Source organism: Cyclopterus lumpus, chromosome 22 (genome assembly GCF_009769545.1).
Source record: "Cyclopterus lumpus isolate fCycLum1 chromosome 22, fCycLum1.pri, whole genome shotgun sequence".
NCBI lineage: Eukaryota > Metazoa > Chordata > Actinopteri > Perciformes > Cyclopteridae > Cyclopterus > Cyclopterus lumpus.
Genome location: NC_046987.1, coordinates 7,161,314 through 7,174,554, shown reverse-complemented (window position 1 = coordinate 7,174,554; position 13,241 = coordinate 7,161,314). Strand labels below are relative to the sequence as shown.

General features: G+C 44.7%; 2 protein-coding genes across 7 annotated transcripts; both read right to left on the bottom strand.

Annotated features, from left to right (window-relative positions):
- Positions 1-1,462: 1,462 nt before the first annotated feature.
- bsdc1 (BSD domain containing 1) lies at positions 1,463-8,122 on the bottom strand. Of its 6 annotated transcripts, none has more exons than XM_034525159.1 (11): positions 7,894-8,122; positions 7,237-7,291; positions 6,621-6,737; positions 6,303-6,470; positions 5,959-6,013; positions 5,501-5,616; positions 5,283-5,351; positions 4,712-4,796; positions 4,126-4,617; positions 3,710-3,813; positions 1,463-2,988 (listed from the first exon to the last, which is right to left on the bottom strand). In XM_034525159.1, exons 1-11 carry the CDS (start codon positions 7,902-7,904, stop codon positions 2,959-2,961), a joined length of 1,302 nt encoding a protein of 433 aa, XP_034381050.1. In that variant the 5' UTR covers positions 7,905-8,122; the 3' UTR covers positions 1,463-2,958. The 6 variants fall into 6 exon arrangements, with proteins under 6 accessions (XP_034381050.1, XP_034381044.1, XP_034381048.1 ...); XM_034525153.1 differs by having other exon boundaries at positions 6,621-6,788; positions 7,237-7,324; positions 7,894-8,116; XM_034525157.1 differs by having other exon boundaries at positions 7,237-7,324; positions 7,894-8,116.
- A 3,703-nt stretch (positions 8,123-11,825) lies between these two features.
- On the bottom strand, positions 11,826-12,602 carry olig4 (oligodendrocyte transcription factor 4). Its single transcript, XM_034525453.1, has one exon. It carries the CDS (start codon positions 12,600-12,602, stop codon positions 11,826-11,828), a length of 777 nt encoding a protein of 258 aa, XP_034381344.1.
- Between the last annotated feature and the right edge of the window lie 639 nt (positions 12,603-13,241).

Below are 13,241 nucleotides of genomic sequence, written 5' to 3'. Positions count from 1 at the left end.
TTTGAGCCGCATATGTAGACGCTGTTACCACAGGGGTGGGAGGGGTGCTGGTTTCAGAATAAAAGAGCGGTACTAACATTCAACAAATAAGCAGGTGAAGTGTAATTGCAGCCACAAAAACACAGCTGTAGTCAAATTATTTATGGCCCAAAGATGAGGAGTTTCATTCGCACGAGTTACCAATTACTCATCCCCCCCCCCCCTCCAGAAATATATTATAATATATATATATATATATATATATATATATATATAATATATAATATATATATATATATATATATATATATATATACACACATTACCATACTTGCTATGTTCAAGGTTTGTTTATCTGTCCTTAAATTGTGGACATTTGAAAAGGGGACTGATGCTACATTAGTCTTGACATTGGTGCGATAGACTGATGCGCACGAGTCCATTTCATCAAACACTCACTCACTACGACCACACCCACTCGGTATCGTCGTGTGTGTGCGTGTGTGTGTGTGTGTACGAGAGACAGACAGACAGGAGCCATCTTTACAGCATCCATGTTGCGCGCTGTACAGGTGTCCCTCCACGGTGACCTACATGTGGCCCGTCCCGACGCCGCCACAGAAGACCCCGGATGTGTCATCGGCCGCCTTTGCTGCTGCTCCTGAAGGCATCTCGGCCCGCGCGCCCCCGTTGAGGGAGATCCAGTGCGAAAACGAGAGAAAGTCGGCCGACATGATATCATGAATGCGGCCGGCGATGAACAATGGCGCGTCAGAGCATGTCAAGGCGTCCGTGAGATGGATGCTGCGGCTGAGCGGAAAGGAGTGGCAGGTTGTGAGTCTGTGTGTGTGTGTGTGTGTGTGTGTGTGTGTGCGAGGGAGGGAGTGACAGCGCCATCAAGTGAAGATGTTTTTGTACTGCAGGTATTGTATTCGTTTCCATACTGTCACATGCACATAAACTGTTTCCATTTTTTTTTTATAACGTTCCAAAACTTCAGATTGAAATTCTTGCATTTGAAACGTGATTAAACTTAATAAAAGTGAGCAACTGTGTCGAGTGGAGTGGTGTGCACCAACTAATATTTCCGTTTTAATGGAACGATCTTGGGTTTGAAAATGTCACACAAAGTAAACTATCCTCCAGCGGATGGAAACTAGGTTTGTAATTCCAACTCTTTGTATTAGTGGCGGTAAAGTCTCCACACACACACAGACAGCAATCAAATTCTAGCTGTGAGGAACCGTTACTTTTTATTGTGAAAGTCTAAGTTTAAGAGAGAGCAATAGCCAAGCAGTTCGTTGGCGTGCTCTGCAAATAGTTTTGGTACGAGTGGTGAGTCCCTGTGCACGGCGTACACTGTAATTGAAGATCCTCAACACCACTAATTGTAACGTTTGAGTAGCCAAGTCTGGTTGGAACAGAAACGTCTGTTTTTCCTTCTTTACCGGATTATTTCTCAATACACGACACGACGCACACGAGCCATGAATCCTTTAATGACAATGATTATTTGACAAAAGAAACCAATATATAGTGAAATACTCAAACATAAAAAGAAAGAAAAGAAAAAAGAAAGAGCTTGACAGCACATTTGAAAACAGATGAGTGCAGAACACCTTCGATCGGTTCAACGTGTGAATCAGAAGGGAATACACAGCCGAGAATTATAGACATGCAACACATTGTCAGAACACAAAAACCTGGAAAACGAGCCAATGCCTTTACCAGAAAACATACAACTCAACCATCCGCACAATGTTCCGCATGGTATTGCACAGACATGCGATCCAAAGCACATTATACAATAATTAAGCGTTTATTTTAGTATAAATAGTACATCTCTAGAATTATTTCATCTCGCTTTACATTACAGATGACGGAGAGGGAAACAAAATTAAAATCAGAGAAGCGTGGCACGTGCTCTCGTTGCTCCTCGGTCCACTTGGCACACTGCCTGCTGAGCCACTTCGTCTTTAAACACGCTGCCGACAGAGAAACTTTTAAACTTCTGCGATTTTGCTGTCTTTCTCCCGACACAAGTCAATAACATGTTGCCCTCGTTTCAAACCAAAGAATCCGGCATCGCGGCAGAACTAATGAATCCCCCGAAACAGAATAAGACAAACGCCTCGTTCAAAGGTGACAAGAGAGTTAGAGCCTACACCGAGCTCTTATATTCAAATGAATCACAGGAAATGACAAAGAGAAGGGGGGAAGCCCTAACGATGATGTGTTAGCTGGTTGTGCAACTGACTTGTAACAAAAATCATTTGGATAACATTAATCACACTCTAGTGTGTTTTACAAGGCCATATATCTAGAGTTGAGTGAATCCAAAATAAAAAGTCCTCTGTGAATGTGAATGTGAATATATATATTTTGTTCTTAGTTTGAAGATTCACTTGCATGATAAAAGATGAGAAATATCTGGGGCCACAGGTAGAACTAAATCAATTGATCTTCATTCAAAAAACTAAACAAAAAATCCTGTGGGAAGTATTTCATCTCAGTAAGATGACAAGCAGCGTTATAGTTTATGGCTATTTTGCAGCCGGCCGTTAAAGCCATTGCCCAACTTGCAATGCACTCGCGACATACGTGATGCATCTAATGGCATAAAGAAAAAAGGGGAACCGGCTCCTCCCCTGCTGTAGTGATACCTTTCACATTCGGACTAGTCACTGTGTAGTGACTAGTGTCGTATGTCAGACGTTACCCCAACAAATAGCCACGATCCATCACCCTCGCTGGAGGCCTTCCTGCACCAAACTGACAGAGCAGTGTAATTCTTATTGCCTTGGTCTTCCAGTTGCTCTTTTCTACAGGTTCACCAATATGGTCAAAACCGCCAGAAAATCCCCTACTGACAATCATGACATGGTGACAGTGTGGACAAGGAGTTAAAACACGGTAAGCATGGTTCGTCTGCCGAGAACTAGCTTCAATGGCGGAACAGAGTTTGTGTTGCAGTGGCTCTCATTCCCAGTTCTCCCAGTCTTCGTCCATCTGGTAGAAGAAAAAAACAAAAAAAAGATAAGAGTTAGTAAAACTACATTTTTCAGTTTTTAAAGTGGAAACCGCTTATAGGAATCGAGTTTACAGCAATCATCCACTTATATGGATCAAACAGCTTTGGAAAGTAAACTATTTTCTTATAATAATAAGTAAGTAGTCTGCTTACGGTGTTCATTTTGGGTCACATAAGAAAAAAAAAAGAAGTTTAGACTAAAATAAAAAAAAAAATTATAAATAATGTTTTTTTGTTTTCCTGATCCAGCTGGCTACCTGATGCTGGGGCTGTGTGCATTTAGAAATAATGATAAGAAGAAAGAAAGTTATCTTCTCAATCAATATCTCCTCAGAGCACATGTCAGACTGCCGGAAACGAGCAAACTAGATGCAGCAGGGAAACTTCAGGCCGCTTCGTGCAGGCAACAGAAAACTAATGCGCACGGGGAAAGTGGACTGATAATGCCCGTTCACGTAACGTCGCCCAAAGGTGAAAATATACCAGCGCAGCATGGAAAGCCCGTGCAGACGAACGGCGCCCGCCTCCTCTGTGTCAAAATCCGGTGCTCAAGTAATAAATACACAAATGCCAATTAGATAGCAGAAATAAAGAAACGTTTCTAATAATCATCCACTTGTACCGATCAATACAACTGGCATAGACGCGACCCCCGAGAGCAGTTACCATTGTAGTCTTGGTAAATGTCACAGCACTAACCTCTCCAGATGCTTCTATTTTAGAGAGTGCCATTTGGACTTCTTCTTCTGTCATGTCCAGGTCAAAGTCTTTCTCCCAGTCCTCACTGACATCTGTGCTGGACCCTGGAAACAGGAAGACACATTTGGAACTCAGTGTGACCTCAATTCTGCTTCTTAGCCTGTTTAGTGGAAAGCTCACGACAGTAGGAATCTCACTGCCAGCTGAGGCTCAGAGCGACTGTGGGTCAGTAGTTAGCAGGCCCGTCTTTCAAATCAGAGGATCGGCGGTTCAATTCCAGGCTAGACCCAGTCAATGTGTCCTTGAGCAAGCCACTTAACCCTGAATTGCTCCCCGTAGCCGTGCGCATGATTGTAAGTCGCTTTGGATAAAAGCGTCAGCTAAATGAAATGAAAAACATCTTGAAGTCATCTCACCTTTCTTGCCATTGTTAGAGGGCGTGGACTTCCCACTGTCGGAGTTGAGCTCGAACACTCTCAGGTCCTGCGGCCCCTCCTCTTTCGCTGCTTCTGGTTTAAAAGTGAGGGCAGAAGCCCGCACTGACGCCCCATCAACCGTGACCTCTGGCTGGGTTACAGCTTTCCCTTGCGCCTTAAGAAGCGAGTCCCTCCTCCCGGCCCTCTGCTCTGCTCGCATCTTATCCGCAGCATCCTCCAAGCTGGCTTCTGTGAGTTTCTCGGCCAGCGCCGTGGCAACGGGCTCCCGCCGCACCGACACCTGCGTCGGCGGGCTGATGCTGTCGCTGCTGACTGAGAGGGTGGCGTCTGGCTCTTCGGCGGGAGACAGGACGGGGCTCAACAGAGTCGTTCCCACGAGAGCGGCTGGGTTGGCGGGGAGCCTGGTCGCGGTGTCGTCCAAGGGAGGCGTCAAGTTGAGACGAGATGATGACGTAGCGCCGAGGAAGTCATCTGACAGGAACAGCATGAACACCAGGAAAGGCGGTGTAAGTGACAGCTTGTTAAAGGTAATCTGTCTATTTGGAAAAAAAGGAAGATAGTATACCTTCCTCCTCCTCCTCCCAGCCAAGGGTCTCTGTGTGTGCAGTCTGTTCTGCCCTCTGCTTCAATGCCAATCTCCTCGCCTCATCCTAGAAAACACAAGGGAAGGAAATGTTTACTTTTGGCAAGAATTTCAATATGTGCATCGTACATTTTTTTTGTGGCCTCCCTCATGTATGTTAGTTTTTCAGCATAAAACATGTTCAATTATGTGCCACCTTTATCCTGTGAAGATAAGTAAATTATCCTCGTTAACACCTCCTTGTTATGTGTTGCACTAGATTGCTTAAAGTGTTTGCTGGTATTTTTAATAAATCTGTCTATAAAAATATATGGTGGTCCAATAAAAACAGCCTCTATATTACTTAAAGAGAAACAGGTTTGAAGGCCTAATCACAATCCTGTTTCAATTAAAGCGCTCTCAGATTATATAACACACAACCAGTGCACAGGGCATGTGGAGCAACTGGCAGTAACGTTTCAGCCAGCAGGTGGCACCCAAGACAATAATTTGAGCTGATGGGGAGAGACTCCTTCTGCAGTTCAGAACAGGGCACACAAAACAGCACAATTACCTGTTCCAACTGGAAGAGTCTGTAGAAATACCTCTGCCAGAATTCCGAATGCGCTACAGCCGCTGGCACCTGTTAAAACAACAAAACTGTCATCTTGTTCACTGCACTGCCAAATCTTGACGACATCTCGTTTGTACGCGATGCAGTAGTTCCAACCAAAACAGGAGGCTGGGTGTAATAATAATAATATTGAGTGGTAATAAAAGAATAATAAATACCATTTTGGTGTAAAGGGCCCGTATAGAGGGACTGTTGACCAACAGCTCTGAGAGTTCTCCTTTCTTGTCTTCCAAACTGAATCTGGACAGCCAGTTGTCAAACTGCTCTGGAGGACCTGCACACAAATTAATTCTCATTCAAATACATTCAAGAGACAACGTTTTAGATGGCTTGTACTATCCCATCCATCTTATGGTTAGCCCACCTTACAATCACCACATTATGAAGTCAATTGTGGGTCACCACACTAATCTAGAAAACTAATGACCAACAATGGTGAGGAAAAATAATGTATAGATGTGTGTGTCACAGCAGCATATTATAGAGAGCAAGGGCTCAAAAGGACTAGCATAAAAACACGACAAATTAAAGAATAGTTCTCGTTAATCACAATATAACTAATACCAGTCTAACATTCTGGTGGAGGGTTCGTCTACTTCACTGTGTGCCGTCTTACCATCAGGCTCATTGCAGTATGTAGCAGGGTCCGCCTGCAGACTGTAGAGACGAGCCTGCGGGACAAACCAATGTTTAGCTGTGGTTGTTCCATCTCATGTGCTCACTTTTACAGTCCTGCAGCCTCTCATGACAAAACACAAGACAACTAAATATGTCCTGAATCAACACTGTGTTCAAGAAGATTAACCAGAGAGTCACGTTTTCCCATTTGTACATTTACAAGAATCCCTTGAACAGAGATCGGCCATCGCTCCTCTGTGTCATCATTTAGAAACTCCATGTTTGTGATACAATGAACTTGTTGTATTAACAGGTGACCCAAAAGTCTATTAGTAGACCCACCTTAGAACGGTCGAAGATTTCTGTAGTTCCTGTTGGCGTTGCCACCAATGTGATTACATCACAGTCAATGGTTTTATCGGGGGGTGGCGCAAGCGTGTCCGTTATCACCCCTAGGAAACTAGAGAGGCTCTTCTTCACCTTTTCTGAGGTGTCAGAGGAACCTTCCACCTGGAAAGCAGCATTAAATAAAAGTGGTTAGATTTGGTATTTAGCATCTAAAAAACTAATTCACACAGGAGACATGCCATGTGACCAGACTGTCCCAAGCAACTTGTATTAAAAAAAAAAAAAAATGAACATGTGAAGGCTTCAATTTACCGCAAGTTTATTCCTGACAGCCGTGGCCGTTGCCACAATTGAGCAGGTTGTGTCATGTTGCACCACAGTGGAGAACTCGGTCAGGTCTCGCTTTATGAATTCTAAGGCCTCAGTTGACTGCAGAAGAGTCAAACAGCAATCATCAAAATCCAGATTCACCTTAATAATCTCCATGAAAAAGTACTTGTTTCAGATGAAGTGTGCATGTACATAAAAACACAACATACAAATAAGACAGAACAGAGCGATCGATGCCTCTCACGACAACAATGCATAGAACACATACATACATTTTTAAAAAGCAGTAAAACATGACTTATTGAAGAGGTGCGATTTAGCCTGTGTTCAGCAGAACAACCACCTCCAGGCAGCGTGAATTAATCGTCATGTTCTAAAAAAAAATTTTATATCAAGGATATAACTGCAGTTATGTATACATGGTGCATCGACATCTATACGTTTTGGCTCTGACCTTCCATGACAACTAACTATGTGGTTCATGTGTGTTGATCACTGAAGTCTGAACAGATTTACGAAATCCTAACGACGTCAGACACGTGACTCACTAACAAGAGCACGTGTTACTGGTGTGGGCGACTGTATTCATGAGGAGTACCTTATCTTTGACGGCCTGGAAGCTCTGTTGAAGCCAGCCTCCCCACCAGCCTTCTCTGGAAACACACAGGACGTTTAGCAACGGGCTACTTTTGGAAAGCAAAAACAGCAGTGAAAAAATTTCCAGGACAACAACAACAACACTTTTACCAAACGCTCAAAAAACGACACGTCAATACAGCGACACTTCACAGTTACTGACAGCTGCCTGCTGGCTCCCTCGAGCTAGTTCTGGCTAACGTACACACAGCCTAGCAAAGCTACGCGAGTGAGCTAATGTCAGCTAGCAGCGCCACGCGAGGCAGTTTGGTCGAAGTGAGCCACGAGTGTGATGGTTGAGGCTGAACATATTCGCCAGCTGTAGAAATAGAGGACGGGTTCATGTGAATGTAACCTACATGCCCACTCGTGGCCCCTAGCTACGTGATTCAAGCTGTGTCGCACTGGCTAACAGCTAGCCGGGCTATGTTTTGGTAAACAAATGCACTTCCTGAACCAATTCCGTGAGTCGCAAAAGCTTCGTCGTCTAAACGAACCGGCTGCACGCGGTCCCGTTCGACACGCAACGCAATAACGAGCACGGTGTGTGCACGGCGACGGTGCTGCCTGCTATATTATAGTTAAAACCCAAAAAAGTAATTCGCGAGTTCGCTCTCACCCTTCAGCCATCTTCAGACGATGACATCATCAGTATTTACTGAACTCTAACCCCGGCTGCATGGCTTTGAAAGGATGCGCACGTGATGCAATACGACTTCCCTTCTGCGGTGCGCAGATACTCGCGTTCACATATGCAGGGATACATCGAAAGAAAGCGCTGTTTTAATCGTCGTCTTGCACAGTTCGTAACCATCAAATATTTTACAGGTTGTTTTGCTGTCTATGGCGGCTGCAGAGGGACAAATTAGACGGCAACGCCAAAGACTGAGTGGCAAAGGAACTAGTTTGGGAAGAACTGTGTGGGCTACATGGAATAAAAGAATGAGATTACTTTCAGTTGACCTCTATTGTGTTGATGTATTGTTCGAAACAGGAGGTAACCAACCGTTGCATGTGACTCCATACAGTGTCTGTGGTCAGAGAAGTTGTGTGCATATTTAACTCTGGGTAGGTCACATGTGGTAAACTGCTCGGAAAACCTTGTGAGTTGTGTGTAAAGAAAAAGAGAACTGAAAAGTCATCAAAAAAGTTAAGTAAATGTGTCACCTTTGCCCCCAGTTGGCAGCAGTGCATCGTGCCAAAGGAGGACAACCATGGCACAATGCCTCCACGAGAGAGGCTCACAATTTAAGCCTCTATGCAAGTTGTTTTCTTTTAATTAAACCACCTCATATAACCAATGAGCTGCATACAAAACCAAACAAATTAATCCAGACCAAACCTCTGTTTCTCAAGCCATTATGTTGGCTCATCAGTGTTTAGCTAATTCATCATGAATTCCCTCATCAATCTCTGTGCTCTCGGTTTTTGTGGACGTGCGTATTGCATATGCGTGGGTCAGCATCTGTGCTTTCCCCTCATCAGTATTCTGGGGTGAAAAGGGGGCTGTAGTCTTTACCGAGCCCAAAATGAAAAAGAACAGGCAACAAGCCCCTGGAAGTGTGTTCTCTGTTAATTGAAGTCCCCCCTTATCCAGACGCTGCACAATGTGTGCGTATGTCCTTCAATATGTCTCCCCTGTCTGGCCCCTCAATCCTCTTAATTGGGTCTTTCAGTCCTCTAATTAACTCTGTCAATGCAGGTTATGCTGAGCCAAGTTGGGACAAGTCCTCCTATTGATCAGTATCCAAAGCGGTTAAACTTACCCAGCTGCTGTCTACATGGCTGTGGGGGTTACCATTCCCTCATGTTGTTAAAATTGTTTGTGTCCATCGTTTTTGACATTCCTCTTCTTCAGCTGATAAGCAGATTCAGTTTGTCGAATTCATATCAGATTTTAGATTAGTAAATATGACATGTTTGTTAAGAAAATGACCTTTATTTATACAGGTAATCATATTGAGTCTCATTCTCAAGAGATACCTGGTTATGGTTATTTATTGGTAACTCTCCTCTCTGTAAGTATCAATTGAATTGATGGTTATGTTGTATGGAATACTAAAGTGGAAAGCCAAGCTTTGTTTTAAGCATTTAAAGTATTTATACTTGTACTTCACTTTATTTTGGTGGCAGATAACATATGTTTTTCTCATAAAAAGTTCTGCCAGCGGTGCATATATCAAACTTATTTCAATGCAAATGAACTTGTTTGCATTTTCTACAATAATTTCTGTTTCATTATTCTCGGGCCATAAACTGCCCCTTTTCTCTCTTGTTTCAAGAAACGGACACTCGTTTGTAGAGAGTTTTTTAAACAAGTTGATAAGAACCAGGTTGAAATATTGTCACTGCACTGCACAAATATGGTTTTAATTATCGACACAAATGCAAACGTTAAACTGACCAACACCTAATAAAGTAGTTAAAACCTCCACTTACTTAAATAAAGAATGTGAATACTGCTAAGTAATACTGTCTGTATCGCTTTGTTTAATTCTCAGAGGAAACTGTGCAACATCATGACTTCAACCAGAGCTGCCACTGCCGGTTAGCGTATGCTAAAGAGCACCACGATGACAGCAGTGGCTGACCATAATGGCACACAGAGGACCTGTCCATATTGTATGATTTAAGAAGCATATCCATTACACACCACACACATCACACCCACACATGCTCCAGACTGCTGATGCCACACCGTGGGTTAACACCATCTGGTGCTGATCAGGAAACACCAGCTTTGCACAAGTCAGTGTCTCTAATTATCTACCTAGAGCAAAGGGAGGCCGATCCCCACTAATCTCCACAATGTGTTCTGCTTCCCATTCCCACCTGTGCCCAAGTAAAGGAGGGGGCCTTGTGGGAGGACCTGGGGTCACTGTGTCAAGGGACAGGGGACCAGGTGACGCCGAGACGCCCGGTCCCCACGACAGAAGCTCCGCCGCTTGGTTTGGCTGGCAGCTGCCTTCCCCCACTGAGACATCCCACAGCTGACAATCCCCAAGTACTGACAGGGGCTCTTTTCAGTGTCAATAGCCTCATATATTAGAGCTAACCGCCTTTGTGGCGAGTGAGGGTGTCAGGCCTTTTGGCCCGACAGCGCTTGTTACCATGATGAAATGTAGATTGAATGGAGGGGGTCTGTGTCTCAGGCACGAGAGCTTGGACTCCCCCGGCCTTTGTGTCCCACGCATGGCCATTGTTCAAACCCATTCAGGGGCTCTCGAGAGGAGGAGGTGGGGTGTGAGGGAGGTGGGTGAGAATGAGTTACATCTCTTCATCTCTCCCCTGATCTCCAACTCATCTGTCAGCCGTGGGAGGATAAGCATGTATTTTACACGCTTGATTTGTTGCTAAGTGAGGGCCGGCCATTGTCGGACTGTTTGACTAAATCATGTTCATGGCAATCAGTGTGTATAATACTAATGTTTGCGTTTCAGCGGATTCATCATTGTTAGACATCATCATTTTTAGACAAACAAACATCATTTGAGTGCAAATGTGTGTTGAAAGTATGTGGAAATATTTAGCTACAAGTTAAAGAACAAAATCCTGTGTGCTTTTATAGAAATCTTTTTTTTTTTTTTTTATTATCTTTTTTTTTTTTTTGACTGACCTCAATATGTCCTCAACTTTAAATGTGCCTTTTGTGTGCCTATATCCATGTTCTTATGAGACAGAGACAAATCGCTGGCCTAAAGCGAAGGACATGGCTCTGTCCCTCGCCTGCGTCAGACAAAAGTGACGCGCCATCCTGGCGCCTGTGTCGTCCTTTCATCTCCTACTCCCTGTTGAGGTGAAGATGGATGGTCCCCTGGCTCAAGAACACCACATTCAGCCTCTGTGCTGGTGCATTGTCTCGTCCTTCTGCCCCTCTTTAGCTCTTTAGAGGATAGTCTGTCCAAAGCTGGTTAGCAACCAATGACACCCTTTCCTAAATATCCATTTTTTCCCCCTGGTCTCCTGTCCTCTAAAGCACCAATAAAAAAACCCTTCTGTTGAGTAAAAGAAGATGCAGCTGTATTGTTCTGATAAAGCTGCGGTGTATTTGTCAGTATGTGTTGAAAACACTTCCAAGAAAGTTTCTGCCTTTTAAAATAAAATAGTACATCGCAGACATTGTTTGTTTTTCACAAGTATTCTGGCAAATCTACCAAAAATACAAAATAAATTGCAGTCAGGGCAAACTAAGTTACACATTCACGAAAAGAGGAAGCCAAACAACAGTTCTTAGTATAACAACATTTTAATTTAGGAAAATAGAAATCCTGAAATACAATAGGACACACGAGTTCCATTTCTGACAATGTTTCATCACCACAGATATCAGATAAATTACAGTATTTAATCCTGCGTGTATTTCGAATACGTCTGTATAAACTATGCAGAAAAAATAGCAGCAGTTTGCATGGCAGAAGATATATATATACAGTATGTACAAGCTCTGGCACCAGCCATCGTTTTAGCAGTTCGTTTAAACAATCTTCTATGAGCTGCTTGGCTCATTGCGATTATTCAAACAGTAGAGGTCAGTTTTTAAGAGAGTCCTGCTCACTTGATCATAGACAGGCTGTGTAATGTGGAGGTGGTGGTGGGCAAAGGCTGGCACAGCGAGCAGGGACAGGGCATGCCGGGGAAGTGCCTGTACGTGCTGGCCAGGTGGAGCGGGTCCTTCATAAGGCCCTGGACCGAAGCGTGGAACCCCAGGAAGCTGGCGGATGGAGGGGAGTGCATGGCCGAGGCCGTAGCGGGACAAGGTGAGTGATGCTGGAGGCCTGAGGGCGTGCTGGCCACCAGCGAGTGCAGAGACTGGGCCAGAGGATGCAGAGGGAGGTGGGCGGCGGGGGCTGCAGGAGTAATAACGGGGTGGGCAGCGGTGCGGCTCTGGATGGCCGCACCGCCTCCATAAACATCCCCCACCAACTTCTTCATCTCGTCCAGGGAGCCGGACAGCATGAGGATGTAGTTGCGAGCCAACATCAAGGTGGAGATCTTGGACAGCTTGCGGACGGACGGACCCTGAGCGTAGGGCATGACCTCTCTCAGGCTGTCCATCGCCTGGTTCAGATCGTGCATCCTTTTCCTCTCCCGACTGTTGACTTTCAGTCGCAGGTCCTGCCCCTCATTCTTGTTGGGGTCAGATCTGGTCTTGGTCTTACCGCCCCCACTGCAGCGCTCCGTCCTGCCCTGGCCGGCCTCCTCATCTGCTCTGTTTTCTTGGCAGTACGTCTGGAAAATCTTGTTGGAGAAGAAGCTCCCGGCGGAGTCGTCCACCACCAGGTCTGGGGATGAGGAGCGGCTGCAACCGGAGCCAGAGTCGGAATCCATCTCGTTTGAAGTGGAATAATGTGGGGGCACAAATGGTCCAAAAATATGACCCTGAATGCTGGGAGCTTGAGTTTTAAGTTCTACAGATGCTTCCCAGTTCTCTGCCTTCCAAGCTGTTCCAGTTCCCTGTAGTGTCGCCACAGTCTCACTCCTCTCAGAGTTTGTGCTGCTCAGTAAGATGATCAGTCTGTCCACAGGAGTGATTCTGTCTAAACTGTCACCCTCTGGGCCCACTGGGGTGTATTTATACCACAGGCATAACAAAGGAACAATAAAGCTGCATAATGAGACACTTAGAGCCACAGCCAATTGCAGAAGGGACACACTTTCACCCCCCCCCCCCACCTCTCACACCTCCTTCCTGCAGCCCCCACTTCACCTTCCCACACCCACGTTTAACTCCCCCAACCCTGACGAACCCCTTATACAATAACCAAAACATTTGGATGTTAAGTTGTACACCAGAGTAAACCACTATGTTAAAACTCCTATTAAAGACAGTGGTGCATGTTGTACAGTGCATCAAATTGGATCAAAAGTTCAATTCAGCAACTAGGCAGAGTATTTTGTGTTATTATAATAATGCAGAAAAGGTTGATGTTATCATCCTGATATGGAGGGAATATAAATTCGTTCCCT